Source organism: Somniosus microcephalus, chromosome 6 (genome assembly GCF_052327205.1).
Source record: "Somniosus microcephalus isolate GS21.2 chromosome 6, FLI_Smic_1.0, whole genome shotgun sequence".
NCBI lineage: Eukaryota > Metazoa > Chordata > Chondrichthyes > Squaliformes > Somniosidae > Somniosus > Somniosus microcephalus.
The window spans coordinates 187,274,253-187,292,735 of NC_140992.1; the positions used below are offsets into that span (position 1 = coordinate 187,274,253).

An 18,483-nucleotide genomic window follows, 5' to 3' on the forward strand; every position below is an offset into this window, starting at 1 on the left:
TCACTTCCTTAGGGTTCTCTTTGGCGTCACCAACGGGGTCTCCGTCTTCCAAAGGGAGATGGACTGGATGGTCGATCAAAATGCATTGCAGGCCACTTTCCCATATCTGGACAATGTGACCATCTGCGACCATGACTTGCAGGACCACGACGCAAACCTCGAAAAATTCCTCTGCACCGCCCAACTCCTGAACCTGACGTATAACAAGGAGAAGTGTATATTCCGCACAACCCGCCTCGCCATCCTTGGCTGTGTTGTGGAACACGGAGTCATCGGTCCCGACCCCGACCGGATGCGTCCCCTTATGGAACTCCCACTGCCTCAAGGCCCTGAAGAGGTGCCTAGGGTTTTTCTCCTATTACGCCCAGTGGGTCCCCTACTATGCGGACAAGGCCCGTCCGCTGATCAAGTCCACCTCTTTTCCCTTGATGGCAGAGGCCCGCTTAGCCTTCCACCATATCAAGGAAGACATTGCCAAAGCCACCATGCACGCAGTGGACGAATCCATCCCCTTCCAGGTGGAAAGCGACGCGTCCGACTTTGCCCTGGCCGCTACCCTTAATCAGGCGGGGAGACCCGTGGCCTTCTTTTCACGAACCCTCCAGGGCCCGGAGACCAGACACTCCGCTGTTGAGAAGGAGGCCCAGGCTATTGTGGAGGCTGTGCGTCATTGGAGGCACTACCTGGCCGGAAAACGATTTACCCTGCTCACTGACCAGCGTTCAGTTGCTTTTATGTTTAACAACAAGCAGAGGGGCAAAATCAAAAACGACAAGATCTTGAGGTGGAGAATCGAACTTTCCACCTACAATTACGAGATCTTGTACCGGCCCGGGAAGCTCAATGAACCCCCGGATGCTCTATCACGTGGCACCTGCGCCAGTGCGCAGATCGATAGACTGCGGGCCCTCCACAATGACCTCTGCCACCCGGGGGTCACCAGGTTCTTCCACTTCATCAAGGCCCGCAACCTGCCTTACTCCATTGAGGAGGTCAGGACCATGACCAGGAACTGCCAAGTCTGCGCTGAGTGCAAACCACACTTTTATAGACCAGACAGGGCTCACCTGATAAAAGCCACTCGCCCCTTAGCGTTGATTTTAAAGGGCCTCTCCCCTCCTCCGACCGCAATGTGTACTTCCTCAACATTATTGATGAGTACTCCCGTTTGCCATCCCCTGCCCGGACATGACCAGTGCCACGGTCATTAAATGTCTGAACGACCTCTTCATCCTGTTCGGTTTCCCCAGCTATATCCATAGCGACCGGGGCTTGTCGTTTATGAGCGACGAACTCCGCCAGTACCTGCTCGCTCGGGGTATTGCCACAAGCAGGACCACCAGTTACAACCCCCGGGGGAACGGACAGGTGGAAAGAGAGAATGCGACAGTTTGGAAGGCCGCCCTGCTAGCCTTAAAGTCTAGGGGCCTTCCGACCTCCCGCTGGCAGGATGTGCTCCCCAATGCGCTCCACTCTATTCGGTCACTGCTCTGCACTGCCACTAACGCCACCCCTCATGAGAAAATGTTTGTCTACCCAAGGAAGTCCACATCGGGGACATCGCTACCGCCATGGCCGACGTCCCCAGGGCCAGTCCTACTGAGAAGACACGTGAGGACCCATAAAACAGACCCCCTGGTCGAGAGGGTCGACCTCCTCCATGCCAACCCCCAGTATGCTTACATTGCGTACCCGGACGGGCGGGAGGACACAGTCTCCATACGAGACCTCGCACCCTCGGGGGCCCCAGTAACCCACTACCCACTACCACGATCCAATATCCAACCCCAGCAGACGGCACGCCTGGGCCCCGCGACCCGCTCGACACCCACGAGGACTACACACCAGTGCCCCAGCCTACGCGGGACTCGACGCCGGAAGCTTCACTACCCCTGCCGTCGCCACGTCGATCACAGCGGCAGACAAGACCTCCGGAGAGACTCCAATACACAAACTTTTAATACACTTCACCCCGCCGGACTCATTTTTAAACAAGGGGTGAATGTGGTAAACCACTGTTATACCTGCCTGTGTGGGTGTTTGTATTCCACTGTGTACATGTCTGTACATGCCTCGGCTGACTCCTCCCACGAGTCCAGGTATAAAGGTGACTGCTCCACAGTCCCTCTGTATTCTGGACTGGTCGACCACTCGAGGCACACCTTCATTCTCTTGTTAATAAAAGCCTGTTAGTTACTCGCTTAACCTCAGTCTTTTGAGTAATTGATAGCGCATCAGTCAGCATACACGTGGAACCTAACAATACAATCTTACGGTGCAGATGTGTGGAACAATACAATCACTTTGCCTTCGGCATCCTCTGGATAAGGATCGTATCCGCTTCCGATTGCTTTCTGGTCGCCCCTGCTGGAAAGATGGCTCCTCCCAGGTTGAATAGCTACCGATAATCACTGCCTCGGCTCATGAAAGAAGAACTGACACTTACGTGAAGCAGTGGAGACGTGGTTGTGGAACGACAGCCCAGTCACTGCCTTCAGGTTAGAACAGGGTGAGGACAAAAAATGGAGGGTGGGTGGAAAAGGTGGGCGAGGTTACAAAACCAGACTGCATTTGCCATTTTCGTAGTCATTCATTTTTGTTTGCCCCACGATAAAATTCCCACTAAACCAGAGTGAGACCCAATTGCTGTGTAATGGGGTTAGACACACCACATCACTATAATGCCTTGCTGGGTTCCACATGGTCCCGAGTCATGTCTTTTGCTGCTCAGTTCCAGTAGTCCAGGGCCTCGCTCATATTTTGTTCGGCTTTGAGTAAGGCCTCACACAATTGGCAGGCCTCAAATAAATCCTGGTTTAATAGATGTTATTGCACAAACTGCTTTAATAATAGAACTGTTTTTCTTCCCCCCCCCCCCCGCCCCCCCAAGGCACCGACTCCTTGCGCCACCATCTTGGCCAAGTTTGCCATTCTTTATGTCAGTCAGAGAGTTTTGGCAGGCTATTTGGCATTGCACCAGAGGTCCATACACATGCACTTTCCAGCAGGAATTGCCGGCTAATTTCCACCACCCCCATGCTAATCCAGGTACGTGAATTGCAGTACATGTACCTCCCCAGCCCGCCCCACCTTGGTTGAGATCAGTTAACTCAGCACTGATCGGGAATAGAACCTGCGACCTTCGCGAGCTCAGCTTCAGAAGAAATAGGAGCAGGAGTAGGCCATTTGGCCCCTCGAGCCTGCTCCGCCATTCAATAAGATCATGGCTGATCTGATCTTGGCCTCAACTCCACTTTCCTGCCTGTTGCCCATAACCCTTGACTCCACTGTAGCTCAAATATCTGTCTATCTCCACCTTGAATATATTCACTGACTCAGCCTCCACTGCTCTCTGGGGTAGAGAATTCCAAAGATTCACGACCCTCAGAGAAGAAATTCCTCCTCATCTCCATCTTAAATGGGTGCCCCCTTATCCTGAAACTATGTCCCCTAGTTCTAGATTCCCCCAGGAGGGGGAACATCCTCTCAGAATCTTATATGTTTCAATAAGATCACCTCTCATTCTTCTAAACTCCAATGAGTATAGGCCCAGCCTGCTCAACCTTTCCTCATAAGACAACCCTTTCATCTCAGGAATCAACCTGGTGAACCTTCTCTGAACTGCCTCCAATGCAAGTATATCCCTCCTTAAATAAGGAGACCAAAACTGTACGCAGTACTTCAGGTGTGGTCTCACCAATACCCTGTACAGTTGTAGCAAGACTTTCCTATTTTTATACTCCATCCCCCTTGCAATAAAGGCCAACATTCCATTTGCCTTCCTAATTACTTGCTGTACCTGCTTCTCACCAGACAATCTCACCGAGCCATCAAGTGATGTGGTTTTAGCCACGAAACAGGTTCTTTCTTCTCCAGACATTCAAGAGCCGTGACTCTGTGTCACAATGCAGCAGATAGCAGCTATGTTTGGTAACTCACTTTCTGTGCCCGACGTGGTAAATAAGGTTGGCGCTCCCTAACTTGAGTTTGAAGCAAATACTTTCCCAGTCAATCCCATGTTTATTTTAATAAAAGCTGACAATTGTTGTCTGCTCTTACAAAAAGTTTTTGTGGAAGCACTTAATAAAAAAAGTTAAAAACCCACTTCCCGTCAGCCAAGGCCAAAGAATCGACAGAGGTCACCACGGGTTGACAAAGATTTTGAATTCGCTTGTAGGAGTGAACAAGACCGGATCTTTCTAGAAAAGCAAGTATATTTTACCTTGGACCAAACTCGAATATTTATTTTTCAATACAAGAACACCGACTTCCTCCCTCCCTCTCAGGGTAAAAATAAAGAGCTTTGTTGTTTTTCCACAGTAGTATCATTGGGCAAGTCTTATCTCTCCATTTCGAGAGATATGCCCTGGGGATGGCTATTCCCGCACCTTACAAGTGTTGCGACTATGACACTCTTCTAGGATCTTTCATTTCCCATTAAGACCTTGGAAGAAGTCAAACAATTAGCAACTCCAATTACAGTGATCAGCCTTCCCTGAGATCTCAGTGAGTAAATGTACCACGAGGTGGTATTGGGTCTTAAATAGCAGGATGGTCTCAGTTTCAAAGTACAATTAGGTCTAGTATCTCTGAACCGGTGGGGGGGTGGGAAGGAAAAAAAAAAGGAAACATGTACATTCTTCTCCAACACTCCCCGCCTCAGCCTCCCAAGTGCCATCGTATATAAACGCCTACCGTCCAAAACTCCAGCTTTCACATTCTCTCCAACAATAAATCCTGCTCGCCCATCACTCCAGTCTTCACTAACTTCCATTCGCTCCCTAGCCCCACTCCCCTCCTCGCCCATCCCCCACGCTGCATTTAATTAACACAAGCCTTTGCCCTTGTTTACCCCTTTTAGTCTTGCCTCACCACTCTACCTCTGCAATCGCCTCCAGCCCTTGTGTGCCAGTGCACAGCCTCCACCTTCCTTGCTCTACCCTTTGGTGCATCTTCTTCCACCTCCCCTCCAATGTCAGTGGCAGAGCTTCAGCCCCCTGGGCCCTACACTCTGGCACTAAACTTCTCCACCTCGTTACTTCTCTGCCACAAACTTAACAGAGGTCTTTAAAATTATGAAAGGTTTTGATAGAGTGGATACAGAGAGACTGTTTCCACTTGTGGGGAAGAGCATAACTAGAGGCCATCAATATAAGATAGTCACCAAGAAATCCAATAGGGAATTCAGAAGAAACGTCATTACCCAAAGAGTGGTGAGAATGTGGAACTCGCTACCACAGGGAGTGGTTGAAGCGAATAGTATGGATGCATTTAAGGGGAGGCTGGACAGACATATGAGGGAGAAGGGAATAGAGGGCTATGCTGATAGATTTAGATGAGGAAAGACAGGAGAAGGCTCGAGAGGAGCATAAAGGCCAGCATGGACTGGTTAGGCCGAATGGCCTGTTTCTGTGCTGTATATCCGATGTAATCCTATGCAATCATCTCTTCAACCATATTGTCAGTCAGCTGACCCAACTGTGTCTCGCTACAGCTCAGCATCTGTTTCTCCCCTATTCCTTGGGACTATGTTAAGTGAAGTTAGGCTAGAACAAGATTGGGCTCGACTGTGATAACCTGCACACCCCCCCCCCCCCCCCCACCCACCAACCTTCCCAGTGGTTGAATGCAGACTCAGAATATAAGTTTACACATGAACAATGGCCATTAGGGGAAAGTACTGGTGGGGGAGTTTACCTATAGAAGTGAACCCCAACATGAGTCACCACCTTGAGGAGAGGAAAGGGACAAAAGACAAACCTATTAAAGCTCCTGAGGTGACCAGTTAGCAGCCAGAGACCGATGTGAAGCTGGTGATCCCTACAGGAAAGTGCATGTGTTGGGGGGAGAACAGGTTTGGCTCGGAGTGGTCGAATAGCCTACCAACCCTCTAGGCTCACACATGGACAACAGCGACTTGGTACTGCAAGGCATCTGTAAAACAGTATCTGAGCAAGAGTGAGTGGTTGGGGTGGGGAGGAGGGTAAGGTCAACAATAAAAAAGAGAAAGCAGTTTCATTTCACCACTTACTTTTTAAGTGGTTCTCGGCACAGTAGAGCATGTCTTCAAAGTGAATTAACTGGTAACCAGAATGCATCCGCAGCTCCGCCTCTGTCCAGCCCAGCACCAGTTTAGCTCTGCAAAGGAATAGGATCCTTTAATTAAATTACAACACATTCTGTGCATCACTTCTACTAAAATGGACATTTACACAATGATTGAGTGGCATTAAGGAGGTTCATCAGTGAGGCTGGGGGTGACCTGGCCAACTCTCCCAATCCCCCCCCCTTTCAATCCCAAATGGCTTAAGCACAGTGGGACTTTCCTGGTGGAGAGTCACAGGTGAAGACCAGCTTCCCCCCAATATTCTCCCCAACTCTCCCAAAAATGCTGATTCACGCTGGGTCATGGCTCGACAAGTGGTTGCAGCACTCCGACATCTGGGCAGTGAATGTCAGTAGAATATCGGACAATGGGGAGCAAGCCTGGTCTTGCTGTCGCTTGGCCTTGGCACACAGACACTTTCTAAAAAAGGATCACTGGATTGCGATCATGACTGGGAAGCCTGGTTGATGTTCCCCACCCAGCTGAGGACACTGCCCCATTCGCACCTCGTTGAGATTGCAGACTCAGCAGTGACTGGGGATTGAGCGTGGGACTTTCCTGGACTGCATGGCTCAGTGCCAACAACAACTTGTATTTATATCGCGCCGTTAATGTAGTAAAACTCCCCAAGGTGCTTCACAGGAGCTTTACCAAACAAAAATTCACATCAAACCACATGAGGCGATATTAGGACAGGTGACCAAAAGCTTGGTCAAAGAGATAGGTTTTAAGGAGTCTTAAAGGAAACACGAGGTAGAGAAGTCAATAACCAGAGGGCACAGATTTAAGGTAATTGGCAAAAGAACTAGGGGGCGATATGAGGAAAATCATTTTTACACTACGAGTGGTTAGGATTTGGAATGCACTGCCCGATAGGGTGGTGGCTACAGATTCAATAGTAGCCTTCAAAAGGGAATTAGATAAATACTTGGAGAAAAAAATTGCAAAGGTATGGGAAAATTATTTTAAAGAGAGACGTGCTTATTTGTCCTTTTCTTAACGCAGTTTTAATGACGAACATTTGGTCTGTTGCTAATGCAATTTGGATATAGGAGGCGGCCGTGACTTTAACGCAATGCTCTGATCACAGTTTGGTGTCTCAGTCATATTATATGTGAATGCAACAAGATCATCTGTGTGGAAAGAACAACAGACTACAAAGAGGCTGTGGGCACATAGGAAGTTTAATGAAACAAGACACTGTACCAAGCACAAATGCTCCCAATGACAGAGAGGTACTGGAGAATAGATCACTTCAGTGCACTGAAATGGGGAACTGCTAGCAATTGATGAATCAATACCTCCACATGCTGGCAAGTTGAAATTTAAGTTGTAATATTTTCATTGCAGAATAATTCAAACTCTAATAAATAAAATGACACAGGGCAGTTATTATCTTTTCAAATTTAGGGGGAAATTCTGAACAATTAATTGTTTGCCTAACAAAATATGACACAGAAATTTCTAGAAAAGCTGTTATAAAAAGTAATCAAAGATGAAGAAAATTCATCCGTAGGATTCAAAAACATGCTTGGATTCAGCAAACACACTGTACACAGCATAAAGCTGTACTTCAGTATCCAAGGGACTCCCTTTATGCAAGTGTGAGTTTGACTCAATGAGTATGGAAATCTGTACAACTTTTCTCAGGTACACTGCAATGTCGAACACGTCAAGGTGTAGATCTTGCATAAAGTTCGCAGTCTCAGAGGCGCTGTTGAGGGGAGTTGCTGAGCAGTAACCAAGTACTGGGAGGAGGCGTTGAGGGAAAGGGAGGACAAGGTGGAAATCATAGAAATGAATCACAGGATCCCAGTACCCAACCAAACTGAACTAATTTAGGAACAGGAGAAGGCCATTCATCCCCTCGAGCCTGTTCTGCCATTCAATTCGATCATGGTTGATCTGTATCACAACTCCATTTACCAGTCTTGGTTCCATATCCCTTAATAACCTAACCTAATAAACAAATTTTTCAGATGAGACGCTAAACTGAGGGCCCGTCTGCCCTCTCGGTGGACGTAAAAGATCCCAAGGCACTATTTTGAAGAAGAGCAGGGGAGTTATCCCTGGTGTCCTGGACAATATTTATCCCTCAATCAACATAACAAAAAAAATTATTTGGTCCTCGTCACATTGCTGTTTGTGGGAGCTTGCTGTGCGCAACTTGGCTGCCGCGTTTCCCACATTACAACTGTGACTACACTCCAAAAAGTACTTCATTGGCTGTAAAGCGCTTTGCAACGTACTTTGGTCATGAAAGGCACTATATAAATGCAAGTCTTTCTTTCTTTCTAACAAAAATCTGGCGATTTCGGAGTTTTGAAATTTTCAATTGACCGAGCCTATACAGTTTTTTTTTAATGAGAGTTACTTTGAAGCAAAGTTCATCACACCTGAAGAATTGTTGAGAATAATTAGCTTACACATTGATGTATTGCTTTTTTTTGGGGGGGGGGGGGGGAGCGGAAAGAGAGAGAAGGTGGTGAATTTAGCACAAGATAAGAATTTCCTTTAATTTGATTGCATATTCTAGGGTTTCAGGAGTCCAATGAGCCACTTTGTGTAGGCATGATCCTCGATATCAGCCCTGACTGAGCCAAACCCCAGATCACCACCAAATTACCTGAAGCGTAAGGAAACCCCAATGTGCTAATATATTCTCATATAGAAGGCTGGTTAGAAAAATTGTAGCCTATGTGATAAAAGGGCAGTAGCAGCATGGATACAAAATTGGCTAAGGGATAGAAAACAGTTGTGGTGAATGGCTGCTTTTCGGTCTGGAGGGAGGTATACAGCGGCATTCCCCAAGGTTCAGTACTTGGACCACTGCTGTACTCATATTAGCAAAGGATACAAGTCTTTTTCAGACAGCCATGTATCAGTATCAAGCAGTCCCATGGTTAGATGCAGAGCAAGCCTCCCTCTACTCTGCCTTGCCACCACCTCAGGAGACCACACTCGACTGTATTTTTTACCTCCCCCCGACATCAGTTCCCTGTGGCTTGTGTGACTGAGGTTGCTCATTTACTACCAATTTGTACCGGATCTAGAGCTTAATAGCCAGTCTGTGCCAAGCTAGCTGGCACAGCAGTAGGAGTGCTACACTCTGACCAAGTCTTCTTCATAGGCAGTCTCTCGGAACTGAAGATGACTTGATTCCACATTAAAAATGAGTTCTCAGGTGACTGATGAGTCCAATGCGGGACCTACAGTCTCTGTCACAGGTGGGGCAGACGGTGGTTGAAGGGGTGGGTGGGTGGGGTGCTTGGGTTGAAGTGCGCTCCTTCCGCTGTTTGCGCTTGCTCCCGGCGAAGAGACTCGAGGTATTCGGCGCTTTCCCGGATGCTTCTCCTCCACTTTGTACGGTCTTGGGCTCATTTCTCTTATCTGGAAGGAGAGCATGCCAGGGGATCTCAGAGATGCCGTAATTGTGACCATCTTCAAGAAAGGTGACAAGTCCGATTACGGTAATTACAGAGGAGTTTCCCTGCTGTCTGCCACAGGGAAAGTAACAGCAAGAATCCTCCTCAATCACCTTCTCCCAGTGGCTGAAGAGCTCCTCCCAGAGTCGCAATGCAGATTCTGCCGACTAAGGGGCACAATGGACGTAATCTTCACCGCGCTCCGATTACAACAGAAATGTAGGGAACAGCACCAACCACTGTACATGGCCTTCTTTGACCTCACAAAGGCCTTTGACGCTGTGAACCGTATGGACACGGGCACGCACACACGCACAGGGGTGTGTGAAAGCAAAGTAAAAAGGGAAGAGTCAGGTTTCCCACACCGGATTGCTATCGAATGACCCTGGGTCCTGCGCATCTCTGAATTATAGGCGAGGGCAGGATCCTCATCATTAATTCATTTTCTGATGGAATATACATGTTTACATCTCGTGCCCTCATCCTAATGAGACTGAGCCTAGTCCAGGTGCACAGCTTTCTGCCATTAATTTCAATGGCACTAAAAGTCACCAGTATTTCTGCCATTCCCCTCACAGGTCAGTATATCTAGGTTAATGCACAGACTGCACAGCTGAGCAATCTAAGCACGCCCGAGATGTATACGATTGCTAACTGTCCAACTGGATCTCCTGTAGGTTTCAGAAATTTCTTGTGCTTTCTCTGACATTTAGATGCAGTTTAACTCCGCGCGTCTGTCACCAACTTCCGAGAGACTGCACTTCAAGCAACCACGGTTGCCAATATACTTTTATTTCAAAGCTCCTTTCCCAGAGAGCTGGTGGAAGATGGGTTATCCTGCACCTCAGTGCTGGCTACAGGATTCTACAATGCACATCTCTGCAGCAATAAACCATCAGTCAGCATATTCAGTATTCTGCTACAGTGCAGTAAATTCAGACATCTTTGTATTACATATCAGGTCCTGGGAGAGCAGTGCTCAGAGACCCCCAACCTCGGTGTGCCGTTTCCTCTGGATTGCCTTTCAATCTGTCACTGTTCTTGCTGGAGGCCAGTTTCTGAATGGAGAGCCTCGATTGTAACGATCAATAACATGTCATTCTATAGTGGACACTAGGTGGAGCCATAGAGCTGTATGTATAAGACTACACTACCCAGATATATATATATATATATATTATATATATATATATATTATATTAAGACTACATTACCCATGAGGCACTAGGCTACCCACAAGGCAGCAGTCAAGATGGCAGCCTGCACACAGGAGCACACATGCTGCATCTCTACAGATACTGTACCTAGAGAATGTGTACTGACTAAATGACTAGCTAGAAGCTAGCTGTGTTCATAATAAGAATGTCTAGTTATTAATGAACATAACATGGTACCAGGGTGGTGAAGATCTGCTGAAAATTGTGAAAAGCGACATGGAGAATTTGAAGCCACCAGAGCGTTTGAAACTCACAGAAAAAATCGACTACAATTGGCAGACTTTTAAACAGCAATTCGAACTCTACATTGCAGCCATCGGATTCGGTACGAAGCCAGACGCAAGGAAGATAGCGTTGCTGCTTATGGTTGCAGGCCCACAGGCGAGAGAGGTATTTAATACATTTGTATTTAATCCAGCGGAGAACAGAGAAAAATTAGAAGATGTGCTAAAAAAATTTGATGCACATTGCTCTCCCAAAAAGAATGAGACGTATGAAAGATACATCTTCCGTTCTCAGACACAGCAACAAAATGAGACTTTTGATAGCTTTATAACTGATCTGAAACTGAAAGCACAGACATGTAATTTCTCTGAGCTCAAAGCATCCATGATTCGTGACCAGATTGTGTTTGGTATTCATGATAAAAATGTCAGGGAACGTCTGTTGAGAGAAACCGAACTAAATTTGGAAAATGCGGTGAAAATATGCCAAGCCAGCGAGCTAGCTCGAAAGCACGCGAAGACTTTCAGTGAAATCAATAATGATGCGATTGTAATGAGTGATAATGCTGCTGTCGGTGCTGTGTCCTCCAAGGGGAAGAAACGTGGGCAGAACAGAAATGAAAAGCAATCGGAGGATGAAACTTTTAATTGTAAACGCTGTGGTTACAAACACCAGTTAAGACAATGCCCAGCGTTTGGAAAAATGTGCACAAAGTGTAATGGAAAGAATCACTTTGCCAAACAATGCTTTTCAAAAGTAAAAACAACGAAAGGGCAACAAGTTAATGTGATTGAGGACACTGATTTAAGCGAGACATTTTTTGTAGGAATGGTGTCATGTGACGATATCAAAAAAGATACAGAAAATGTGCAGCACTCAGAAATGGACAATGCTGAACATAAAGTCAATGCAGTAAAAGTGGACAAATGGATGATCCCACTGCAGATAAATGGAGCATTAGTTACATTGAAACTGGACACTGGGGCAAAAGCAAACTTAATCAGTATGAGTGACATAAAAAATATGAAAGAAAAGCCCAAAATACAGAAAAAGTCAGTACTACTGAAGAGCTATAATGGACAGAAAATAAATAGCTTAAGTGTATGCAGACTTAAAGTGACAGTCAAAGACAAAGTGCATCATCTCATGTTTTCTGTTGTGGCTGAAAGACTTGATTCGATACTAGGTGACAAAGCTTGTGAAGACTTAGAACTGGTCAAGAGAGTCTACCGTATAAACTGTGCCATAAGTAGACCAGATGACTCAGGTGATGAAGCAGAGAGCCCATCAAGGCTGAAAAGGCCAAAGGGTATCCATGTCTTCAAAAAGCCTAGTTTCTCCAAGAAGAAAGAAAAAGACTTTAAGGTCAAAGAGAAGCCAAAGGAAGAAAAGCACAAAGAGGAAAAACACAAGGAGAAAAAGTCCAAAGATATAACCGCAGCAGATGTTGTTAAGCAGTGGAAAGAGAAAAAGAAAAAGAAGAAGCCTGCACCAGAGCAGGAAGCAGTTCCGGTGGCTACCCCTTCCTCACTCAGGCCAATCTTTGGTGTTCCATTAGCTGAGGCTGCTGAGAGGACTATGCTGTATGATAGGATCCAGCTGCCAGCAGTTTTTCGAGAGTGCATTGACTACATTGAGAGTTATGGCATGAAGAGTGAAGGAAACACTGAAACCCTCTCCAAGCAAAGATCGCAAGGAGACCTCGATCTATACAAGAGCAGATTGATGACAATGCCACAACTGCATCTTGTCATTCACCGCCAGAACAATCTCATGAAGACACATCAGACTTACCCGTGTTGAGAAGATCCACACGTGAAGTAAAAGAGCCTGATAGACTTAATCTTTGAGTACAATGTAAAGCTTTGAAAAGGTGTTGACTGTTTTGAAAATGTTTATGTTTATAGAGCACTAACAAAAGTGTTACTGATATTATCTTTATTGTTTTCTTGAAAGTTGATTGATATTGATTTTGTTAAACCTCAAAGAAAGGGGGATGTAACGATCAATAACGTCATTCTATAGTGGACACTAGGTGGAGCCGTAGAGCTGTGTAGAGCTGTATGTATAAGACTACACTACCCAGCTATATATATATATTAAGACTACATTACCCATGAGGCACTAGGCTACCCACAAGGCAGCAGTCAAGATGGCAGCCTGCACACAGGAGCACACATGCTGCATCTCTACAGATACTGTACCTAGAGAACGTGTACTGAATAAATGACTAGCTAGAAGCTAGCTGTGTTCATAATAAGAATGTCTAGTTATTAATGAACATAACATCGATGTTGCCTGCCTGTAAGCCTGAGTTTGCGTGTGTCCTGTTACATGACTGCACGTCATAGTGTGGACAGACACATGTGATAGAACGGGCGCTGCTCATTTGTACAGGTGGCTGGAGGAAGCATAGAATCTGATGGCTTGCATGCTTTGACGGCACTCTTAATGTTGTAAAAGTGCCACCTGTAAACCTGCTCCTTCCAATTCTTAGGAATCCATCAGCCCCTTTTACAATGGTCCTTACAGGATTGTAACTGAACTGTCCACCTCCCCAGTCAGAAGAAATTCTTCCACCGCACTGAAATGACGGTCAGCATGCGGCTCCACCAATGGGGATCGCCTTCTGGTAGCTTAACCAACAGGCCGCTCTTCACTTATGAGTGAATAATGAGCAACTGCTCGACCATGTAGGGCATCAGAAATTATGCCAAACCATCCTCATTTGATGTTCACAGGTGTGTACCTGAAACAGGAGTCACTAAATAGCTCTTGGCAGCAGGTACTTTGGCCGATTATTCCCCTTCCTAGCCCAAGGGCACCGAGACTGTAGAGCTTTTGCTGCCACCCCAAGCTGAGATCAGCGGCCTAGTCCCATACCAGGGACTGAATCTGGGACTTTCCTGTTTGTGGGTTGCTCATTACTATATTGCCCGATACGAGACTCCCAAAACAAGCGCTCTATTCAGAGCTCCGGCACGGCAAGAGAGCCCCAGGTGGGCAGAGGAAACGCTTCAAGGACACCCTCAAAACCTCCTTGAAAAAGTGTAACATCCCCACCGACACCTGGGAATCCCTGGCCCAAGACCGCACAAAGTGGAGGAGAAGCATCCAGGAAGGCGCCGAACACCTTGAGTCTCTTCGCCAGGAGCAAGAGGAAGCCAAGCGCAGGCAGCGCACGTCAACCCAAGCACCCCACCCACCCGCCCCTTCAACCACCATCTGCCCCACCTATGACAGAGTCTGTAGGTCCCGCATTGGACTCATCAGTCACCTGCAAACTCATTTTTAATGCGGAAGCAAGTCGTCCTCGGTTCCGAGGGACTGCCTAAGAGAGAGAGAGAGAGATTGGGTAATGTATTTACCTCATGAACTTTTAAAGGGAAACATCAGCTTTGTTTTCGTGCATACATTAAAAATGCACACTCTGGTCTGTTGAGGCTTTAGTGCAGCGGGAAACCAAGGGGGTGGGTGAGAAGTGCATTGCTCATAGAAGCACTGAGAGTGCTGCCAGCAGGTCGTTCCACCACCTTCTTAGTCACTAATGATGCACAAGCCAGAGAGACGGAGGAGAAACACAATGGAATTGGATCCCTATGAACGGAAACAAGCCTATGTAGAGCTGAGCTGCAACAGATTCGAATGTATATTTTAATAATACACTGTAGTTTGCTCTGACTGTTCCACCATCACAGGATGTGGCCGAATCCTCATATGCTAGTGTACACACCAGTAATCAACTCTGTAAATGGGAACAGCATCACTAGTTATCCCCACAGGTCAGTGACAACCAGAAACCCGCTCCAATGCCCTGCATGCGGCCAAGTCCAGCTCACCTCCTAATTTTGTCAGGTCCACAGGGCAAGTACTCACTGAAAAATTATTGCTTCACCTCACAGTGTATCAAAGGGTCTGGTCCAAGAGAAGGGAGGAAGAAGGCGGGAGAGGAGGGAGGTAGAGGGCGGGGCGGAGGGAGGGAGGGGGGCGGGACGGAGGGAGGGAGGGGGCGGGGCGGAGGGAGGGAGGGGGCGGGGCGGAGGGAGGAAGAGGGCGGGGCGGAGGGAGGAAGGGGGCGGGGCGGAGGGAGGAAGGGGGCGGGGCGGAGGGAGGAAGGGGGCGGGGCGGAGGGAGGAAGGGGGCGGGGCGGAGGGAGGAAGGGGGCGGGGCGGAGGGAGGAAGGGGGCGGGGCGGAGGGAGGAAGGGGGCGGGGCGGAGGGAGGAAGGGGGCGGGGCGGAGGGAGGAAGGGGGCGGGGCGGAGGGAGGAAGGGGGCGGGGCGGAGGGAGGAAGGGGGCGGGGCGGAGGGAGGAAGAGGGCGGGGCGGAGGGAGGAAGAGGGCGGGGCGGAGGGAGGAAGAGGGCGGGGCGGAGGGAGGAAGAGGGCGGGGCGGAGGGAGGAAGAGGGCGGGGCGGAGGGAGGAAGAGGGCGGGGCGGAGGGAGGAAGAGGGCGGGGCGGAGGGAGGAAGAGGGCGGGGCGGAGGGAGGAAGAGGGCGGGGCGGAGGGAGGAAGAGGGCGGGGCGGAGGGAGGAAGAGGGCGGGGCGGAGGGAGGAAGAGGGCGGGGCGGAGGGAGGAAGAGGGCGGGGCGGAGGGAGGAAGAGGGCGGGGCGGAGGGAGGAAGAGGGCGGGGCGGAGGGAGGAAGAGGGCGGGGCGGAGGGAGGAAGAGGGCGGGGCGGAGGGAGGAAGAGGGCGGGGCGGAGGGAGGAAGAGGGCGGGGCGGAGGGAGGAAGAGGGCGGGGCGGAGGGAGGAAGAGGGCGGGGCGGAGGGAGGAAGAGGGCGGGGCGGAGGGAGGAAGAGGGCGGGGCGGAGGGAGGAAGAGGGCGGGGCGGAGGGAGGAAGAGGGCGGGGCGGAGGGAGGAAGAGGGCGGGGCGGAGGGAGGAAGAGGGCGGGGCGGAGGGAGGAAGAGGGCGGGGCGGAAGGAGGAAGAGGGCGGGGCGGAAGGAGGAAGAGGGCGGGGCGGAAGGAGGAAGAGGGCGGGGCGGAAGGAGGAAGAGGGCGGGGCGGAAGGAGGAAGAGGGCGGGGCGGAAGGAGGAAGAGGGCGGGGCGGAAGGAGGAAGAGGGCGGGGCGGAAGGAGGAAGAGGGCGGGGCGGAAGGAGGAAGAGGGCGGGGCGGAAGGAGGAAGAGGGCGGGGCGGAAGGAGGAAGAGGGCGGGGCGGAAGGAGGAAGAGGGCGGGGCGGAAGGAGGAAGAGGGCGGGGCGGAAGGAGGAAGAGGGCGGGGCGGAAGGAGGAAGAGGGCGGGGCGGAAGGAGGAAGAGGGCGGGGCGGAAGGGGGAAGAGGGCGGGGCGGAAGGGGGAAGAGGGCGGGGCGGAAGGGGGAAGAGGGCGGGGCGGAAGGGGGAAGAGGGCGGGGCGGAAGGGGGAAGAGGGCGGGGTGGAAGGGGGAAGAGGGCGGGGTGGAAGGGGGAAGAGGGCGGGGTGGAAGGGGGAAGAGGGCGGGGCGGAGGGAGGAAGAGGGCGGGGCGGAAGGAGGAAGAGGGCGGGGTGGAAGGGGGAAGAGGGCGGGGCGGAAGGAGGAAGAGGGCGGGGTGGAAGGAGGAAGAGGGCGGGGTGGAAGGGGGAAGAGGGCGGGGTGGAAGGGGGAAGAGGGCGGGGTGGAAGGAGGAAGAGGGCGGGGTGGAAGGAGGAAGAGGGCGGGGCGGAAGGAGGAAGAGGGCGGGGGGAGGGAGGAAGAGGGCGGGGGGAGGGAGGAAGAGGGCACGAGAGTGAGTGAGAGAAACATAAAATTGATTAGGAGGCGGATATGGTTAATGCTTCTTCCGGACTGAAGTGACTTAATCCGATATGGCCCACTCAGATCTGCACACCGACCCACTCTATAAAGCTAGATTCCACTGCACTACAGCATTGTTCAACAGAGAGAGCTCTTGGGGAGTTAAAAAAAGTTGACTTCATTTGCCAAGAACACGCCGAGTGCAGAGTGCAATTTAACAAACTTTAAATTGATTCCCGTTTCTACTTAAGTGCTTACTTTCATTCGCTGAAGTTACTTTTTCCTATCAGAATGGAAGGACAGCATCAGCACCATGACTGGGACAGACAAAAGGGCCCCCATGAGGCGAGACTGGAGAATTGCAGGTGGCACCAACATGCACCTGTCCCCATGCTGCACTGTTCAGGACCACTGGCTACAGTGACAGAACACGTGAAGTTCATTCGGGTTCTGGAAGATTTACTGATGTTTTAAGAGATTGAATTCCACAATTCTGTCCATTTTTCCTTGTCCACAGTATATTGAACATAAAAGTAAACCGAGATATAGGAGCGACCACGATAAAAACAATTGTAATAAGTACTACAGATATTATTGGTGAACTAGTGAGGGGAGAGAAGTTCAGCATGGGCCTCTGCTTCTGATCACTGTCCAGTGACCCCTGCTGGAAAAGTGTTCAAGGTGCGGTCGGGGCCATGGCCTGTTGTGAATCCTCCCATGACTGAATAATCTGCTGACGCACACAGACATTAGCTCCAAGAGGAGACATTGGAAGACAACTGATTCTCGGAGCCACTTGATGCACAAGACTCCAGGGACTGATTGATAATTGACCAGCCAGCCTGGTTCATTGCTGGAGCCTGGAGGTTGGTCCTATCACTGATAGCTGGGATTCTTCCCACTTACTCTGCAAGCCAATGGTGTAACTGGTGGGGTGGTCCTCGGTGGACAAGCAGTGGTAGATTTACCAGTGCTCTGTGCCACCCAGGCACCAGGTTATAGCTGGTTCAACTCCAACAGTACTCTGCGCACACTCGGGGGACCCGAAGCTTTGGCTCTCGTCAACCTACACTTACTTTTCTGTACTTGGGTAAGTGGGGTGTGTGCGTCTGGGGAAGAAAGCAGTTTTGGAGATTCAAAATTGGTAACAGGTTTATCCAAGTCAAACACTAGCAGACAAAAGTAAAACTAAAATACTTCTGATGGTATAAAACAAATGCTTGTTGAGCCATTAAAATATTCCCATCTCCCCAAGTGAATTCATAAATTTCTTCTCCCCCCACCCCCCCCCCTCCAATTCACAGCCCCCAACAATCTGCCAGTCGCTCCCCCATATGGTCATTACTCATTTCTGGGCCTAACTGTTGAGAGTTGGCAGGCTATTTGGCCATAGCGGGCATGACATACAAGCCTAATCCTGTGGTCACGGAATACACACATTCTCGCGGTCCTGTTCGTCCCTTTCTACTAGTGCCGGTCTTGCCTCAGCACTCTCGACTCAGAGTCAGAAGGTTGTGGGTTGAAGCCCCACTACCAGAGACTTGAGCACATAATTCTAGGCTGACACTCCAGTACAGCACTGTTGGGAGTGCTGCACTGTCAGAGGTGCAGTCTTTCGGATCAGATGTTAAACCAAGGCCCCGCCTGCCCTCTCAGGTGGACACAAAAGATCCCACGGCACTATTTCCAAGAGCAGGGGAGTTATCCCTGGTGACCTGGCCAATATTGATCCCTCAACCAACATCACTAAAACAGATTAACTGGTTCATTAATCACATTGCTGTTTGTGCAGT

General features: G+C 49.6%; 1 protein-coding gene across 1 annotated transcript in view; it reads right to left on the reverse strand.

Moving 5' to 3' along the window:
- Window positions 1-18,483, reverse strand: part of LOC147116242 (aryl hydrocarbon receptor-like) — a 144,206-nt gene that overhangs the window by 20,618 nt on the left and 105,105 nt on the right. The window contains 1 exon segment of the mRNA XM_085991021.1: window positions 6,032-6,138. Within this exon segment, the coding sequence (XP_085847147.1) occupies window positions 6,032-6,138 (107 nt within the window).